Source organism: Sinocyclocheilus rhinocerous, unplaced genomic scaffold, assembly GCF_001515625.1.
Source record: "Sinocyclocheilus rhinocerous isolate Xijiao unplaced genomic scaffold, SAMN03320098_v1.1 scaffold438, whole genome shotgun sequence".
Classification (NCBI taxonomy): domain Eukaryota; kingdom Metazoa; phylum Chordata; class Actinopteri; order Cypriniformes; family Cyprinidae; genus Sinocyclocheilus; species Sinocyclocheilus rhinocerous.
The window spans coordinates 613,942-631,726 of NW_015634015.1; the positions used below are offsets into that span (position 1 = coordinate 613,942).

Here is a 17,785-nt window from a genome sequence, read left to right on the forward strand (position 1 = left end):
CTGGATTCGTCTGAAAGAAGAAAGTCATATACAGCTAGGATGACTTGAGGGTGAGTAATTTATGGGCTAATTTTCATTTTTGGGTGAACTAACCTTTTAAGCTGTGTAATCTGCTGGAGGTGTATTTTTATAATTAACCCAATTGTGTAAGATTCTTCTGTCTTCTTTGAGTTTTTTTTTTTTTAATAGTAGTTATATCTTGCTGTTTGTGTTAGTTGAAATTGCTTGTTTTTTATGTATATTTCTCATTCAGGGTTTCTGCAGGTTTTATGAAGGTAAGGTACATTAAAGACTTTTTAAAACAATCAAAGTCAAGGACATAATTGAATGTAAAACAATATGCCAATATGTTCTCTAATTGCAAATGTATTAGCGAGATGCTTCAAAATTTGAAAATACAACTTCCAACAAATCTCCATTATTTATTAAATAATTTAAAAATAAAAAAAGCTTAAGGCTTGAATAGCTCTGTTTCCAACTACTAGAAGATGGAAATAACTTTTACTGTACCTTGTAATAATCACACTGCAAAAACATGATGTTCTTCTTCATCAGTGTTTTTGTCTTATTTTCATGTGCAAATGTGTGAAGATTCTTAACCCCAACTGTCACTCACATTTTTTAACATAGACGTGAAAGTGCACGATCCAAACTTCAATTTTTATAATTCATGAATGAAAACATTTTGTAACATGATATTGATGAACCATTTTCATGGTAATGCAATGTCTGATTTTAAAATGATTTTCAAAGAATGAATTTTGAGATTTTAAGTTTTCAATTGATATATCATTTCTGATGATTTCTAAAGTGTGATAGAGAAAAAGGCAACGAAGAAGACTTTTTGTGACAAAGGTCAGAACTCTTGTTATGATCATGATTTTTGAGGTGCACTCGTTAGTGCTGGGCGGTATGACCAAAAATTTATATCACTGTATTTTCCAAAATTATACCGGTTTCACGGTACATGACGGTATTTTTTTTTCATGCATGACCGGGTATTAACCATATTTTCTACTGATTGAGAGAGGAAATACTGCAGTATATTGACTTAGAATGCATAGATTCATGTGGAGATTAATGTTTTAAATATAAAATTTTGAATACAGAAATATGATTCAAATAACTGAAATTATACGCTAAAAATGAAACTAAATCCGCCAGCAGGTGGCGGCAAGTCACTGATTTTATCACTGAATCATTCATTCAATTGATTCGTTCGAACGGCTGATTCATTCAGGAATGAAGCAAGTGACTGTCTTTATGAACTGACGGAACTGTAATCCCTGTGAATGAAGACTTTTCAAGACCCGCAGAAACCTTTTAATAGACATGGACTAATATTCACAAAACTCTCATTTCAATATCGGAGGCCTTTAATCCCACAACTTCAAACAAACTTGCTGGTGGACATCTAAACATTAGGGTAAGCTATCATTTGGAAAAACAGCTGTAACGATTTTACCATAGACTTCTCCTCCACGCGCTCATCAACACACCCTCTCTCCAATGCCCCGCCCTCTACATACGTGACAGCCAATCCGAAGGCAGCAAAGCACAAGGCATAAATTGATTGACACGCAGAGAGCGTTTCTGATTGGCTAAAAAGGGCGGGCCGCTCCCCCAACTCTTGTTTTACTGTTTACAGTGCTTAGTGCTTTCTATCAGAGCTTATCTCTCAATATACATATTTAAGTGATACCTGTCTGTTAATATGAACTCTTTATGGGCGACATTACAACAACCCCATGCATCACCTTTACATGTCATTAAACGTGTTTTTATAACGTTACTGGGCAGCGTGGAAGTTGAGCTGCTGCTGTCACGAGCTCAGCGTTGAGCGCCAGTGCGCGTGCAACTTAGCTTAGCTCGAGCTAATAAGCAAAGGCAGCAAATAAAAGCGTAAAACGCCGGTCAATACAGCCACAACAGCGCGTCTTACCCAGGCGCGATGACCTGTCCGAGTTGACCGCACAGTTCCCGCACAACTCCAGCGCGGTCCGACTTCAGCTTCCTCTCGGCCGCTCTGCACTCGCCTTCGGCGGGGATCGGCGCACACACCGCGATAACGGAGTCCACGTTCACCAGAGCTCCGGGCTTCACCTTCCACTCGAGCAGCCGCAGAGGACGCGCTCCGGCGGGGCAGCGGATCTCCGTCACCTGCGCCGCGGGGCCCTCTGCTGCCGCGCCGCCGCCGGAGTCTGCAGGCTCCTCCATCAGAGCTTCAAACTTCCGCCAGAGACACGCGGCGGAGCGCACGGGGCGTCTGAGGAGAATTAATAAAAGGAGTTAAAAGCGCTAAAATAATCCAGAGGCGAACCGGGAAAGATAGCGATAGAAATGAGCTGTAATGCACGACAGGCTGAAGCACAGGTTCACTCTTCCCGCCCGTAAACAGGAAACACAAAGCTGCAGCGCGAGCGAAAGTCTTTCCACTTCCGGGAGACTTTAATCACACTCTTGATTTAGAATTAAATTAATATTAGAGTATAATCTGTAGTTTATAATAATAATAACAATTATGTACTTAAATAGCAATAATAATATTTTATATAAATATTTAAAAAGTGTAACAAAAAATAAATAATACACCAAATATTTACAGTCATATCAAACTTGTGGTTTAGAGAAAATCTGACCTGAGCATTTGTAAAAAACTGTATTTATCTATCCGCTCCCCCTTTGAGACAAGCAAGCCCCTGGTTTGTGATGTAATCTGATGAAATATCTAGGCCGTGGGTCATCGCTACATGGAGACTTTTTGGTTAGTGGGTATATTTTCACTGTGTTTGCTAAGATCGAGTTTCAAATCTTGAATTTCAAAGAGGAAAATGCATCTGTTATATCTTTCATCTTTACGCGACTCTTTTATCCTAATGCGACTTTTTTTCTGTATTAACTTTTTGCAATTATTATCACAAGAAAAGAAAAATGTAACATTATATAGACATATGATATGCAACAGTATCTTAGAAGAAAAAATCTCTTTGAACGTGTGCGGGGGACACAACATTGAGAAATTAAATAATAATTACAATAATAAATAAATAAATGAAAAACAATTTAATACATTTCAATTAAAAAAAGAATTTTCGCTTTCTTTCCTCTTTTTGATTGTTTCAGATGGGGAAGGCTTACAGTGCTTAGTACTTTTAATCAATAGACGTGTTGCCATTTTGCACACTTGTGATAGTCCAACTATTCTGAAACACTGGAGGGAGTAACACCTAAGACTATAGAATACCCTACAGAGACTTTGGTAACACCAAAGTAAAAACAAAAAGTTGTCGAGCCATGAATCTATTCAAATTTCACTTCATTTTTTTTTATTATTTTATTTTATTTTACGTTTATATTATTCGTGTTTTTTATAATATAAAATATATATATTATAATGTTATTTATTTATTTATCTGTCTTGCCTCCCTTTAAATGTCTACTGTCCCTTTAATTAAGGGCATACGTTCCTCGTTTCACGTAAACATATTTTTTTATATTTTGCATTTTTTTCTGTATAATAATTTTATTATTTAGTTGTATATTGAATTCGACTGCTCACGTTTTTCAAAAGGCCCAGTGATATTTGGATGTGTTGTTAGAGAGGGAGCACGGGCTGAAGGTCGCGTCAGACCGCTGTCACGTGACCGACGACGTCACAACAGACGCTGTCCCAGCTGTCCAATCAAAGCAGAGGCGTGCGTGATCTCGCAGCGCGAGGAAGAAGCGTCCGTGTCCGCGAGCGAGGACCGTAGCGAGTAGTGATGGAAATTTTGATTCTTTCAAGAGATTCGTTCATTTACTAGTAGCGAGTCACTCATGCGATCATCAGCCCGAGCGAACCGGAGACATGACGGCAGAGACGTTCAGATCGGTAAGGACTTCACTTCTGCTGCTGTGTTTCCGCTGATCCGTTGCTCTTGTGCTCGAGCTGCCTGGTCGGTGTGCTGCTGGTGCTTTATGAAAGGTCACTGTATTTCTGTTTCACACTTCTGCACTTATTGAGAGGCATTTAAATGCAGAATATATTCCATGTCATTATGCGGTCTGGAAGTGCAGGGTTGATCCTGAATCAGAGCAGTCGAGGCCAGAGGAAATGTCAAAGCATGCCTCGTGCTTGATCACTGTAAGCCTTAAATCCCAAACTAAACTCTGCAATTCTTGTATCCAAGTCTAACAATAGAAAGACTACCTGTCTTACAGTCCAGCACTTCCTGATAACCTTAGATTATAACCAGCAGCACACTTACAAAACATTACCATGGTAGCAATAGGCTTAAGTAATGTAATTACTGCAGTTACTGTTTACCGTTGCAACACTCTCTTAAATAATGCAAAAATAGCTTTCAGAGTCCTCATTATAATTAATTTATTTTTGGTGACAGCGGTGGCTAATACCAGTGATGGATAGGACCGGGACCCACTAGGGGGGCTCAGCAAACTTGCAAGGGTCCCTCAAGATGACTTAAAAAAAAAAAAAAACTGCTTGATACACACGCACACATATACACATACACATATATATATATATATATATATATATAGACACACACAGACACACACACTTTTTGGTAATTAACCATTTGCAAATATTTATTTATTTTATTTATACATTTTTTCAAAGAAAAGGGTTTTGAATGTCAAAAAGAAAAAAATATATGTAAGCTCTAAAAATTGTTTAGAAATTGTCATTAAAATTTTTTTTAAATCCTTATCCTTAATTCTTATGCAGTAAATCATGAACGACTGGAAAATTGTGGGATTTTGTTGTGGACAGTGGGGGACCTTGGAGTCCAAAAGATTGAGAACCACTGCTAGGCCTGTCGCAATAATCAATATATCGACTTATCACGCAATATATGTACATGACCTCAATAATTTATGGTGACGCAACATATCGCCCATTATATTTACTTAAAAATTAATGTCACCATGTTTTTTTTTGCATTACACTTGCGCCTGTGTCTTTTGCAGCCTCTCGTACATAACGTGGTGTAGTCATGAGGTGCTAGTTCAAATTTAAAGAATGCTTCTACAAACAAAGTTTAATCTGCAGATATGGCCTTGTTTAGGGATCTGTGCGTTTGTGCATGCTGACATCTGACTGCTAAGTAGTGATTGTGTTTTTCAGTTACAGTGCACCCTTAATTTACAGAGAAAAGAAGGTCCGGGAAAAATCTGTAGATGGAAAAATCTCCGTACAAATTCTTTGTGCATTTTTCTTTTTTCTACTTGTTACTTTGCACTTTTTGTTAGAAGTAATATATCGCACAACAAAAAGTTGTTATCGTGACAGGCCTAACCACTGCTGCACTAACAAAAAAGTGCCGTGGTACTACTAGTAGTCGACCAATTATCAGCCTGGGGTGCATTTCCCAAAAGCATCGTTAGTTAACTATGGTCGTTAGTTCCATTGAACTCCATTGGTAACGACGGAACTTGCGACCATAGTTGCTTTTGGGAAACACACCCCTGGCCGATTATCGGTGCCAATATTAAGCATTTTATCAGTATTGGTCATTGTCAAAACTGATTTGCCAATTAAAGGGGTCATATGATGCGATTTCAATTTTTCCTTTCTCTTTGGAGTGTTACAAGCTCTTGGTGCATAAAGAAGATCTGTAAAGTTGCAAAGACTAAAGTCTCAAATCCAAAGAGATATTCTTTATAAAAGTTAAGAGTCAACCACGCCTACCTAAAACGGCTCGTTCTAACACACCCCACATACCTACGTCACTATCTGGGAAGAGTTGCATAACGCCGCCCAAATAGTGACGTAGGTATGTGGGGGCGTGTTAGAACGAGCCGTTTTAGGTAGGTGTGGCTGACTCTTAACTTTTATAAAGAATATCTCTTTGGATTTATGTGTTTTTTAACCTTAAACCGCATAAACACATTTCATTACACCAAATACACAAAATAATGTTCTTTTTAGCAGCATCATATGACCCCTTTAAAATAATTTAAAAGCATTTAAAGGGTCATGAAACCCCAGACTACTTTTTCTGAGATTTTAGCAGAGGTGTTTGTGTTGCACATCATAGAAGACATTGTTAGCATCCAATCATTTTAACTAGATGTCGACCGATTGATCGGCCGATTTTTGGCATTTTTTAATTAATCGGCATCGGCCGATTGTGCTGCAAATTAAGCCGATTTATAGACAGGCACATCTGCGTGCAGCTAAGCGTTGTTGCGGAACGCCGGAGAATCTCTCTGGCTCCTGAGAGACGGAGCAACTCACACTCTGCAGCAGAGTACGTGAGCGGAGTGGAGCGGCAACAATTTCCCCTCCGCGCTCCGACCATTTAAAGGGGTCATATGATGCTATTTCAATTTTTCCTTTCTCTTTGGAGTGTTACAAGCTCTTGGTGCATAAAGAAGATCTGTAAAGTTGCAAAGACTAAAGTCTCAAATCCAAAGAGATATTCTTTATAAAAGTTAAGATTCAACCACGCCCTCCTAAAATGCCTCGTTCTAACACGCCCCCACATGTCTACGTCACGATGTAGGAAGATTTGCATAACGCCGCCAACATGTTCACGCAAAGAAAGAAGGAAGATTCTGAATGGATGATGTACAAGCGCTGCTTTATATAGAGTGGAAGCCCCTCATATTTCGCGCGCTTGAACGCGATTGGCCAGTTTCACTGGCGTGATTCAATAAGGCTTCAGTAGTATTTGGAGGAAAGGGTAATGGCTGTGCATTTATTTGTGTTTTTAACTCGATGGGAGCTAAATGAAACTGTCAGAATGCTAAGCTGTGTTTGTGTTTTCTGTCTCCCCTCTTCCCCCTCCGCTGCACAGCACGCCCACTTTTTTTAGCATTTTTTAAAACTGTGGTGAGAACTAACTAGTGCTGAAATGGGGGGGGTTTCATGACCCTTTAAAGAAAGTTTTTGTCAGCCCTTGCTATTCTTATTTTTGGCATTAATTTTCATTTTTAAACCAGACATATATTGGTTCAAAATATCGGTTATCGGTCTACTTTATCTGTAATAATCGGTATCGCATCTGCCCTGAAAAACACATATCAGTCGAACCCTAGGTACTATATGTGTGGTACTATACTGCTTTTATATTTGCCATAACAATCCTGCATATTTTGTATATGTATTACAGTAGTACCGTGGTGTTTTTTTTTTGTACTTTAGAGTGCGTGAATATGGTCATTTGCAACAGAATCTTGAACATGTGTTTTTGTTCATGTTCTGCAATCTAATACCAAGGCACTGTGCTTTTGTTAGGGTTACTATAGTATTTTGGCTTAAACTGTCGTTACCTGAAACATTTTTGGAAGGGCAGCGATTCATGTTTCAAGTCTCTTTTTAGGAAAGAAGCTCTCCGTATGGGACATTGGCTCTTTGCGCTTGTGCGGTGATTTAGAGTCGATGGTTTATCTTGAATGAGGGGCTGCTGATGGGCTGTTGTTTATCATACTCTATAGAGACCTTTAAACTGGAGCACATCCCTGACCTGTCCACAAATCAAGCTGCCTGAGGAAAGACATTCTGTTCCCTGCTTCTATAAACATTCTCCCTTTTTTCACATTTTGACACGGCCTTGACGGGGCCCTTGCTATTCTTATTTTTGGCATTAATTTTCATTTTTAAACCAGACATATATTGGTTCAAAATATCGGTTATCGGTCTACTTTATCTGTAATAATCGGTATCGCATCTGCCCTGAAAAACACATATCAGTCGAACCCTAGGTACTATATGTGTGGTACTATACTGCTTTTATATTTGCCATAACAATCCTGCATATTTTGTATATGTATTACAGTAGTACCGTGGTGTTTTTTTTTTGTACTTTAGAGTGCGTGAATATGGTCATTTGCAACAGAATCTTGAACATGTGTTTTTGTTCATGTTCTGCAATCTAATACCAAGGCACTGTGCTTTTGTTAGGGTTACTATAGTATTTTGGCTTAAACTGTCGTTACCTGAAACATTTTTGGAAGGGCAGCGATTCATGTTTCAAGTCTCTTTTTAGGAAAGAAGCTCTCCGTATGGGACATTGGCTCTTTGCGCTTGTGCGGTGATTTAGAGTCGATGGTTTATCTTGAATGAGGGGCTGCTGATGGGCTGTTGTTTATCATACTCTATAGAGACCTTTAAACTGGAGCACATCCCTGACCTGTCCACAAATCAAGCTGCCTGAGGAAAGACATTCTGTTCCCTGCTTCTATAAACATTCTCCCTTTTTTCACATTTTGACACGGCCTTGACGGGAACGTCTTGTGCTGTAGTCTATGAAAACACACCTCACAGATCATCTCTGAGCTATTTTTAAGGGTTGCCTGATTTATAATGCTTTTAGATGCCAGTAAAAGACTCTCAACGTTAAACGCAGTGAACTAAACTGAGTTTTATTTTCTTTGGCTTCAGTTAAGGTTGTGTCAGCGTCATATGTTTCTGTTACGGCGGTGTCCTCGGCTCATAGGCCTCCAAGAACTCGAGCAGAAGTTCTTCTCCTCTCACAGGTGGGTTTCATTTGCTTCATTGGGGTCTGACTTTATTTTAAGGGTGAAAACACTATGTATTTTATAGCATATGACAAAGCAAGCACTACATCATACTGAACAAGAGTATTGACGGTGATGCTGGGATTGTGTTGTGCTCCTCTAGAGTTGTGAAGAGTCACAGGATCTTTAGGAAGCTGTTGGTTGGCGTTTCGGTGGGTGTGCCGCTCGGGGTCGGGGTGCAGTATGCGGTCTCAGAGCCCAGAGAGAGGAGGAAGATGAAGATACTAGCTGAGGGAGTCGAGCGCTTCTGCAGGTAATAACCTCGTTTATTTAATTTGAGCAATTTATCAATCATCACTGCAATTTTAATTTACATCATTTTATAGTTTTTTTTTTTTATTAATTATTAATGATACTTGTATTCAGCAAGGATGCATTAAATTGATCAAAAGCGACAGCAAAGACATTTAAAATGTTTCAAACAATTTATATTTCTAATAAGTACTGTTCTCTTGAACTTTCTATTCATCAAAGAATCATAGAATCTTAAAAAAAATGGTTTCCTTGAAAATACAAAGCATTTTTTAATTGATTTTTTGCATATTTGTCACACTTAAAAGATTCAGATCAAACCAATTTTAATATTATGCAAAGATAATGCAAGTAAATACAAAATGCGGTTTTTATATGATAATTTCATTTATTAAGGGAAAAAAAAGCTGTCCAAACCTACCTGGCTCAATGTGAAAAATTAATTGCCCCTCCTCTTAAATCATGAAAGAACTGTGATTAACCACATTATTTTAGAAAGCTGGCATTATATCACCCATCAGGCTCTCTGATCTCTAGATGTCAAGCTTTTGCATTTGACATATCTGTATCATGCAGCCCTCTGCAGTTAATATCATGACTGAAGCTGTGAAGTAAGTTGTATATCTGTGTCACATCAGGTCTCTCTATGTCGGGCTTATGATATCAGCAGATTACTGGTGGACGTCCAACATTGCTCTGAGAGACATGGATGAGGTAAGCTTATGTCCCTATAATGTAAATAATGTTTATTAAATTAGTACATTTGAGAACAATTTTTTTTTAATTGACTAGAACTTAAAGGCTTGTTCTAACGAATATGAAAATTCGGTCATCATTTACTCACCCTCATATTGTACTGTACGCCTTTTGCTCTTCTGCAGAACATAAAATAAGTTATTTTGAAGAATGTTGGTACCCAAACAGTTTTGGTCATCATTGACTTCCATTGTATGGGCAATAAAAACAATTAGCCATTTCTTAAAAATATCTTCTTTTATGTTCACGAATAAGCTCGTACAAGTTTTGGAGAAACATGAGGGTGAGTAAATGATGACAGAAAGTTCATTTTTGGGTGAACTATACATCTAATTGAACACTTTTCTTGGATTCCCTTGTTCCATCATCTTCATAAATATATCCAGTGCAAAGTATTGTTGTAAAAAGAAAGTGATCAGTAAACGTATCAAACGCAAATCTCTTGCTGTCCCTCTCGCCAGAGCAGTCCAGAGTATGAAGCGCTCATGTCAGCGTGTCACCAGAGAGCAGCCGGCAGCATGGTGGACGGGGCCATACAGAACGGAGGCCTGTATATTAAGCTGGGACAGGGCCTGTGTGCGTTCAACCATCTCCTACCTCCAGAGTACATGCGCACCCTGCACGTGCTGGAGGATAAAGCTCTCAACAGAAGATACAAAGAGGTGAGCAGCTGCAACGTATCAAGCTCAACACATTGGGATTCTGCTGAGCTCTGACTCTGAATTCAAATTATATGTGATTTTTGGATATGAAGGAAGAAGTCAAAATATGGTTTTGTATTCTTGACAAAATCAGATTAGTGAATGTAATGATGTAAGGTAAGTCATTTTATCACAATAATCTCAATGTGCTGAATTATAAATTTGTATGAACACTAAAAATTTGGGATATGTTTTTGAAGTTAGTCTAAAAATATAGTAAAAACAGTGGTAAATATTAAATATTATTACTAAATATTATTACTATATTTAATATAGCTTTTCAATTGTAACATATTTTCAAATGGGATTTATTTCTGTGATCAAAGCTGAATTTTCAGCATCATTACTCCAGTCTTCAGTGTCACATGATCCTTCAGAAATCCTTCTAATATGCTGATCTGATGCTCAAGAAACATTTATTATTGTTATCGATGTTAAAAAAAAGTTGTGCTGCTCAATATTTTTGTGGAAACCATGATGCATTTTTCATGATTCTTTGAATAAAATTTCAAAAGAACAGTATTTATCAGAAATGGAAATCTTTTGTAACATTATATAAGTAGTGCTGTCAAACGATTAATCGCGATTAATCGCATACAAAATAAAAGTTTTTGTTTGCATAATATATGTGTGTGTACTGTGTATATTTATTATGTATTTATAAATACACATACATACAGTATATATTTTGATATATTTACATGTCTATATTTATATTCATATAATTTATATTATAAATAAATTTATTTAATATATAAACGACATTTTTCTGAAATATATATACATGCATGTGTGTGTATTTATATATACATAATAAATATACACAGTACACACACATATATTATGCAAACAAAAACTTTTATTTTGGATGCAATTAATCACGATTAATCGTTTGACAGCACCAATTATGTGACTTTTGACACTTTATGATCTATTAAATGTGTACTTGAATAAAACTATTAATTTCTTTCAAATAAAACTTATTGACCTCCAACTTATATTAAAGAGCTGTAATTCCTTAACCTTTCCTCCAACTGTTATGAGAATACCCTCGAATTGAAGCTCAGAGTGTGCACTTTATATAACTGTAACTTGAATATGTTTTGGTCAACAGCTAAAATAATAAAAAGTTGCTCCTGTGTCCAAATATATATAGACCTAACTGTGTGTGTGTGTGTATATATATATACAGTATCTCACAGAAGTGAGTACACCCCATACATTTTTGTAAATATTTTATTATATCTTTTCATGTGACAACACTGAAGAAATGACACTTTGCTACAATGTAAAGAAGTGAGTGTACATACATCAAAGAAACCTGGGCTTCCATACCACCTCAGCAGTGCCACAAACTGATCACCTCCATGCCACGCCGAATTGAGGCAGTAATTAAAGCAAAAGGAGCCCCTACCAAGTATTGAGTACATGTACAGTAAATTAACATACTTTCCAGAAGGCCAACAATTCACAATTTGAGTTGAATTACTGAAATAAATGAACTTTTCCACGACATTCTAATTTATTGAGATGCACCTGTATGTGTGTGTGTATATATATATATATATATATATATAAAGATCAGGGACTCAAAAGCCCATGAGAATTAAATCTGCAAACCTTTTTGTAACCCGTCTGGTCCCGTGTTGTTCTAGGTAGACGCTTTATTCCAGGAGGACTTCAGCACTACTCCAGATAAACTCTTCAGGACGTTTGACTATGAGCCTGTGGCCGCTGCGAGTCTGGCCCAAGTACACAAGGCCGAACTGCATGATGGGACACCTGTGGCTGTGAAAGTATGTTAGGGCAGTGCATGATGACTGTTGAGGAAATGCTGTTTATGTGCATTTTAATTGATTCATAATTTGGATGCATGACTTTTTTTTTTTAACTAACTTGATTTTATATTCTAATGCAGTTCTGTGTTTACATGGTACAATGTATTACTTTCATTTTTTGCGATTGTTGCAAGAACAGGCAATATAGAGGAACAGCATGAAGTGATAATCTAATGATTACTGATGTATTTGTGTTGTTCTGAGGATGTTGATGTCTGTTGTGTTCAGGTGCAGTATATTGATCTCAGGGATCGATTTGATGGTGATATCAGGACTCTAGAGATTTTGCTGGACATCGTGAAATTTATGCACCCCAGCTTTGGTTTCCGCTGGGTCTTACAGGTCAGTAAGAGTTAGTTCACCCAAAAATGAAAATTAGGCTGTGTTTTACTCTTGACCCAGCAGTTGTACACAGAAGCAGTTCCGGGCTGATGACATATGAGTTCAGCGTTGCGCATGCGCCGGTGAGTCTCGTGAAAACCAACGTTTGTTAACACGAGCAAAGGAAGCAAAGTTTCCTTACTTTAGGAAAGGAAAACCAGTCTCCTCTTGGCTTATATCGAAATCCTCCGACATTCTTCTTTACAAATCCTCATTTTGTACTTCTAATTCTTGACCGTTGTTTTGTTTTGATGTCTCCCCTGCGCTTCCGCGTTCGTTACTTCTGAGCGGCGCATGCGCAAAGCTGACCTCATACCTCATCCGCCCGTAACTGCTTCCGTGTACAACAGTGAGCGCAAGCTACATTAAAGTGATTATTACATTTTGAATATGGATATTTTTCTTAAAAAAACGCATCGATTCGCTACAGAAGCCCTTTGTTCACCCCCCAGAGCCGCGTGAGACACTTTTTTATGGATGGGCGCTTTTTATTTAACTTCTTTTGGACTGATGCATGCAACACCCGCTGAGTGCCATTAAACAGCTTGAAAGATCAAAGACCATTTTTAATCTAACTCCCGACTGGATTCTTCTGAAAGAAGAAAGTCATATACACCTCATTTTTTCATTGTTTCTCCATGATGCTGGTAGGACTTGAAAGGAACGCTGGCCCAGGAGCTGGATTTTGAGAATGAAGGCAGGAATTCTGAACGGTGTGCTGAAGAACTGAAGCATTTTAAGTTTGTAGTTGTGCCCAAAGTATTCTGGGACCTGACCAGCAAGGTGGGGATCAGTCAACTCTTACTTTGATCTCTAACTTTGACACATGAATGAATTGAAACTCTGACTTTGTGTCCGTGTAGAGGGTCCTTACAGCAGAGTTCTGTGCCGGGTGTAAAATCAACAATGTGGAGGAGATTCAGCGTCAGGGACTGAGTCTGAAAGACGTGAGTTTAATATCATCACTTATGATTGACCAGCTCTCATCACACCATTAAACGTCCATAATAATGATGATGATAATAATGCGTGTTTCAGACAGCTGATAAACTCATCGGCGTATTCGCAGAGCAGATCTTTTACACCGGCTTTATTCACGCTGACCCTCATCCTGGAAACGGTGAGATTATATATGCTCAGAATGAACCCATTATGACCCATTCGTGAGTGAGTTCGTGAGTGAGTGCGAGTGTGTGAGTGTGCGCGTGAGTGTGAGCGAGTGTGTGAGCGAGTGAGTGTGTGACCGTGAGTGCGTGAGTGAGTGAGTGCGTGCGAGTGAGTGTGTGTGAGTGTGAGTGAGTGCGTGCCAGTGAGTGTGTGAGTGAGTGCGTGCGCAAGTGAGTGTGCGCGAGTGTGTGTGTGTGAGTGAGTGAGTGAGTGCGTGAGTGAGTGAGTGAGTGAGTGAGGTGAGTGTGTGTGCGTGCGTGAGTGAGCGTGTGTGTGAGAGTGAGTGAGTGTGAGAGTGAGTGAGCGAGTGAGTGCGTGCAAGCGAGTGAGTGAGCACGTGCGAGTGAGCCTGTGAGAGTGAGTGCGTGCGAGCCAGTGAGTGTGAGTGTGCGTGTGTGAGCGTGAGTGTGAGTGAGTGAGTGAGAGTGAGTGAGTGCGTGCGAGTGAGTGTGCGCGAGAGTGAGCGAGTGTGTGTGTGTGCGTGAGTGAGTGAGTGAGTGAGTGTGTGTGAGTGCGTGCGTGCGTGAGTGTGTGTGTGTGTGTCACCCATGTGAAGTGTGGCTGATTTCAGTGCTGGTCAGAAGAGGTCCAGATAATAAAGCTGAGCTGGTTCTGCTGGATCATGGGCTGTACGAATACCTCAGTAAAAGGTGAGAACGTGAGGAATAAACACCGGCATCACTGTAATCTGCATGAAACAGACGGTGACCGCAGACTCTCTGTGTTTGTCAGTGACAGAGCGGCTCTGTGTCGGCTGTGGAGATCCATAATCCTGCGCGATAAAGCCGGCATGAAGACATACGCAAATCAGCTCGGGGTCAAAGGTAACAGCTTTTTCTCACATACACTACCAGTCAACCGTTTTTGAACAGTGAGATTTCTAATGTTTTTTAAAGAAGTCTCTTCTGCTCACCAAGCCTGCATTTATTTGATCCAAAATACTATTTTACTATTTAAAATAACTGCTTTCTATGTGAATATATTGTAAAATGTAATTTATTTCTGTGATCAAAGCTGAATTTTCAGCATCATTACTCCAGTCTTCAGTGTCACACGATCCTTCAGAAATCATAATAATATGCTGATTTGCTGTTCAATAAACACTTTTTATTACTACTATCAATATTTAAAACAGTTGAGTAGATTTGTTTCAGGATTCTTTGATGAATAGAAAGATCAGCATTTATCTGAAATAAAAAGCTTTTGTAACATTATACACTATACCATTCAAAAGCTTGGAGTCAGTATAATGGAGTCAGGGGGGGGAATTATAGAAATGAATACTTTTATTTAGCAAGGATGCTTTAAATTGATCAAAAGTGATGATAAAAACCATTTATAATGTTAGAAAAGATTTCTATTTCAGATCAGAATATTAGACTAATTTCGGAAGACCCGTGTGACACTGAAGACTGGAGAAGTGATGCTGAAAATTCAGCTATGATCATAGAAATAAATTACATTTTACAATATATTACAATAGAAAACAGTTTTTATAAATTGTAGTAATATTTCACAATTTTGTACTGTATTTTTGATCAAATAAATGCAGCCTTACAGAGCATAAGTCAAAAATATTTGACCTATGACCCCAACCTAATATAAATAAATCTTAAAGGGGTCATATGATGCTGCTAAAAAGAACATTATTTTGTGTATTTGGTGTAATGAAATGTGTTTATAATATAACGATTTTATCAGTACATTTTTATGCATACAGCTATAAGGAGAGAGAAACGAAAATGTTATCGTCTCATTGGTCCGTCCCAGAATACTTTCTCTTCAGTGAGATGCTGCTGCAGCGGCCGATCAACATGTGGGATCTGGGTCTGGGTAACATCCTGACGCGAGAGGAGACGTCCTACATGCGTGACATGGCCATGAACCGCTTTGATAAGATCATGCAGGTGCTGAAGTCCATGCCGCGGCCCATGCTGCTGGTCTTCAGGAACATCAACACCGTCCGCTGCATCAACATCACTCTGGGAGCTCCAGTCGACCGCTACTTCATCATGGCCAAGTGGTAGGAGACACGATTCCCCCTCACCGCTGATCCAGATATCTGTGGATTTATGTCTCCAATATAGCTGAATCGTCTGAGTTTGAGTATTTGTTTGGATTCTCTTCATCATTTGAGTGAAGTGTGTGTGTTTCAGCGCTGTGCGGGGATGGGGCAGAGCTCAGGCCGACGACACCAGGATGCTGTCTAGACTGTCTGTCTTCCGCTGGGTCTGCTCCTTCTGGGAAAGCGTCAAGTTTGAATTCGCTTTAAGGTGATAACGCTAATCAGATTCATTCCATTTGATTTCTTCCCAAATAATATGTTTTTCCATTTACATTTTTCTGGATTTTGTTTTGTTGTTTTGGTAGTCAACTTAATTGTCTAATTAATTAAAATCATAAACCTTATGCAGTTTAACAATTTATCAAATGTTTAACAGAAATTAAATTTTTAGGGCCCTATGTTTTCCATTTATTTTTTCCCCCAAACTTAGTGGCTTTTTTTTTTTTTTATTCCATTTTAGTGGTTTAAAGGGATAGTTCACCCCAAAATGAAAATCCTCTCATCCTTTACTCAACCTCAAGTTGTTTCATAAGTTATTTTCTTCTGTTGAACACAAAAGAAGATATTAAAAAAAAGAAAAAAGTTGATGGTCCCCATTTACTTCAATTGTATTTTTTGCCCAATACTTTGGAAGTCAATGTGCACCATCAGCTGTTTGGTTTCCCATTTTCATCAAAATATCATCTTTTGTGTTGCACAGAAAAAAAGAAAATTTAACAGGTTTGGAATAACACGAGGTTAAGTAAATGATGACAGAATTTTCATTTTTGGGTGAACTATCCCTTTAAATAATCAGAAACATGTCAACAGAATACATAAAACATTTTAATAATTTATTTACAATAATAGGGCCCTATGGTTTATTTATTTTTTACTTTGAAATTCTCTGTTGTCCGTTTTATTTTTTCTGGATTTATGATTTAATACACATTTACTATCAAAAAATGGTGGTAATCAAACGAAGGCTTAAAACAGTAACAATTTAATGAATTAATTTGTAAAATGTAAATAAAAACAACTCCTTTTATTTTTTTCACCAAAGTGCTGCACAACAGAGGTTTGCCGTTAAAATGAAAAAATAAAGTTTTAACATTTTCTTAATATTATTATAAGTTTGAGATGTTCATTCTACAGTACAATGGTACTATATACAGTATCTGTCAAAATTTAATTAAGTTAAACGGAGTGTTAATTTTTCCAGGTTTGAGGTTCCGTGTAACTGACAAGTTTATGGTGAAATGCTGGTGATTTCTGTGACATTCCACGTTATTACTGTAAATTCCAACTTTATGACTGCATTCTGGATTTCATGCGCATTTTCAGCATTGCAGAGATCATCGAACCCTGTGACACTCATCTCAGCGGCAGATAAAACTAACATCACACACCAATCAAGCGTGCCGTTTTAGCCTATTTGTGCTATATTTCTGTGTAATATGTATGAGATGAACTCTCACATTGATTGTGTTCCTCCAGGTCAGAGATGGCGCTCATGAGCGTCACCCGCTCTCTGCTCAAGCTGCTGTCTTACTGCAGTCTCATCACGCTGGACCAGGACGTGTATCAGTATCTGAAATGAAGCGTCTCGCACCTTGTTTCTGAGCTTCGATCGTGTTAGTATTCTTGCTGTCTACGGGAGGGTCCGAGAGCTCTCGGAATGCATCAAAAATATCTTAATTTGTGTTCCGAAGATGAACAAAGGTCTTGCGGGTTTGGAACGACACAAGGGTGAGTAATTAATGACAGAATTTTCATTTTTGGGTAAACTATCCCTTTAAAGACTTGCTGGTATAAAAATAAATAGCTTTAATAAGCGCTGGTGAGCTGCATTTCACTGGAAGCCGAGGACTTTTTAATTCAGCTTTTTATCAGTTATGATATTCCAGCATTTAAAAGACTTGTTTCATTCAAGAAGCTGAGCTACGTTTGTTTCTTCTGTAGGCCTCGGTTTGAAACACCAAAACGATTCATGGTTATATTTTCATGGTGGCAATAATAAAACAAATCAGTCTGAACAAAGTAAATAATTATGCTAAAAACCTTTTACCTCGTGGGGTTTAGCAATTTCGGTGAATAATAGCAGTTCATATCGCAATGAC

At 38.2% G+C, this 17,785-nt stretch overlaps 2 protein-coding genes across 5 annotated transcripts in view; one reads left to right on the plus strand and one right to left on the minus strand.

Annotated features, from left to right (window-relative positions):
* Positions 1 to 3,637, minus strand: part of LOC107745039 (RNA polymerase II subunit A C-terminal domain phosphatase-like) — a 151,586-nt gene extending 147,949 nt beyond the window's left edge. Inside the window, exons 1-2 of one of the 3 annotated variants that reach the window (XM_016558871.1) lie at positions 3,560 to 3,637; positions 1,943 to 2,266 (exon numbers count right to left, since the gene is read on the minus strand). In XM_016558871.1, coding sequence (XP_016414357.1) covers positions 1,943 to 2,217 — 275 coding nt within the window. In that variant the 5' untranslated portion in view covers positions 2,218 to 2,266; positions 3,560 to 3,637. Of the gene's footprint in view, positions 1 to 1,942; positions 2,434 to 3,559 lie in introns of those variants that run through there. The other 2 variants (XM_016558870.1, XM_016558872.1) reach the window with 2 other exon arrangements.
* Positions 3,638 to 3,692: 55 nt separating this feature from the next.
* On the plus strand, positions 3,693 to 17,391 carry LOC107745040 (uncharacterized aarF domain-containing protein kinase 5). Of its 2 annotated transcripts, XM_016558873.1 has the most exons (16): positions 3,693 to 3,748; positions 3,803 to 3,871; positions 8,390 to 8,484; positions 8,630 to 8,779; positions 9,417 to 9,492; positions 9,996 to 10,196; positions 11,891 to 12,031; positions 12,302 to 12,415; positions 13,106 to 13,237; positions 13,318 to 13,401; positions 13,493 to 13,574; positions 14,193 to 14,271; positions 14,354 to 14,445; positions 15,392 to 15,644; positions 15,778 to 15,894; positions 17,163 to 17,391. In XM_016558873.1, the coding sequence occupies exons 2-16, from the start codon at positions 3,848 to 3,850 to the stop codon at positions 17,263 to 17,265; spliced, it is 1,743 nt and encodes a 580-aa protein (XP_016414359.1). In that variant the 5' UTR covers positions 3,693 to 3,748; positions 3,803 to 3,847; the 3' UTR covers positions 17,266 to 17,391. The 2 variants fall into 2 exon arrangements, with proteins under 2 accessions (XP_016414359.1, XP_016414360.1); XM_016558874.1 differs by lacking the exons at positions 3,693 to 3,748; positions 3,803 to 3,871; positions 8,390 to 8,484; positions 8,630 to 8,779 and having other exon boundaries at positions 9,426 to 9,492; positions 10,001 to 10,196.
* The last annotated feature ends 394 nt before the right edge of the window (positions 17,392 to 17,785 follow it).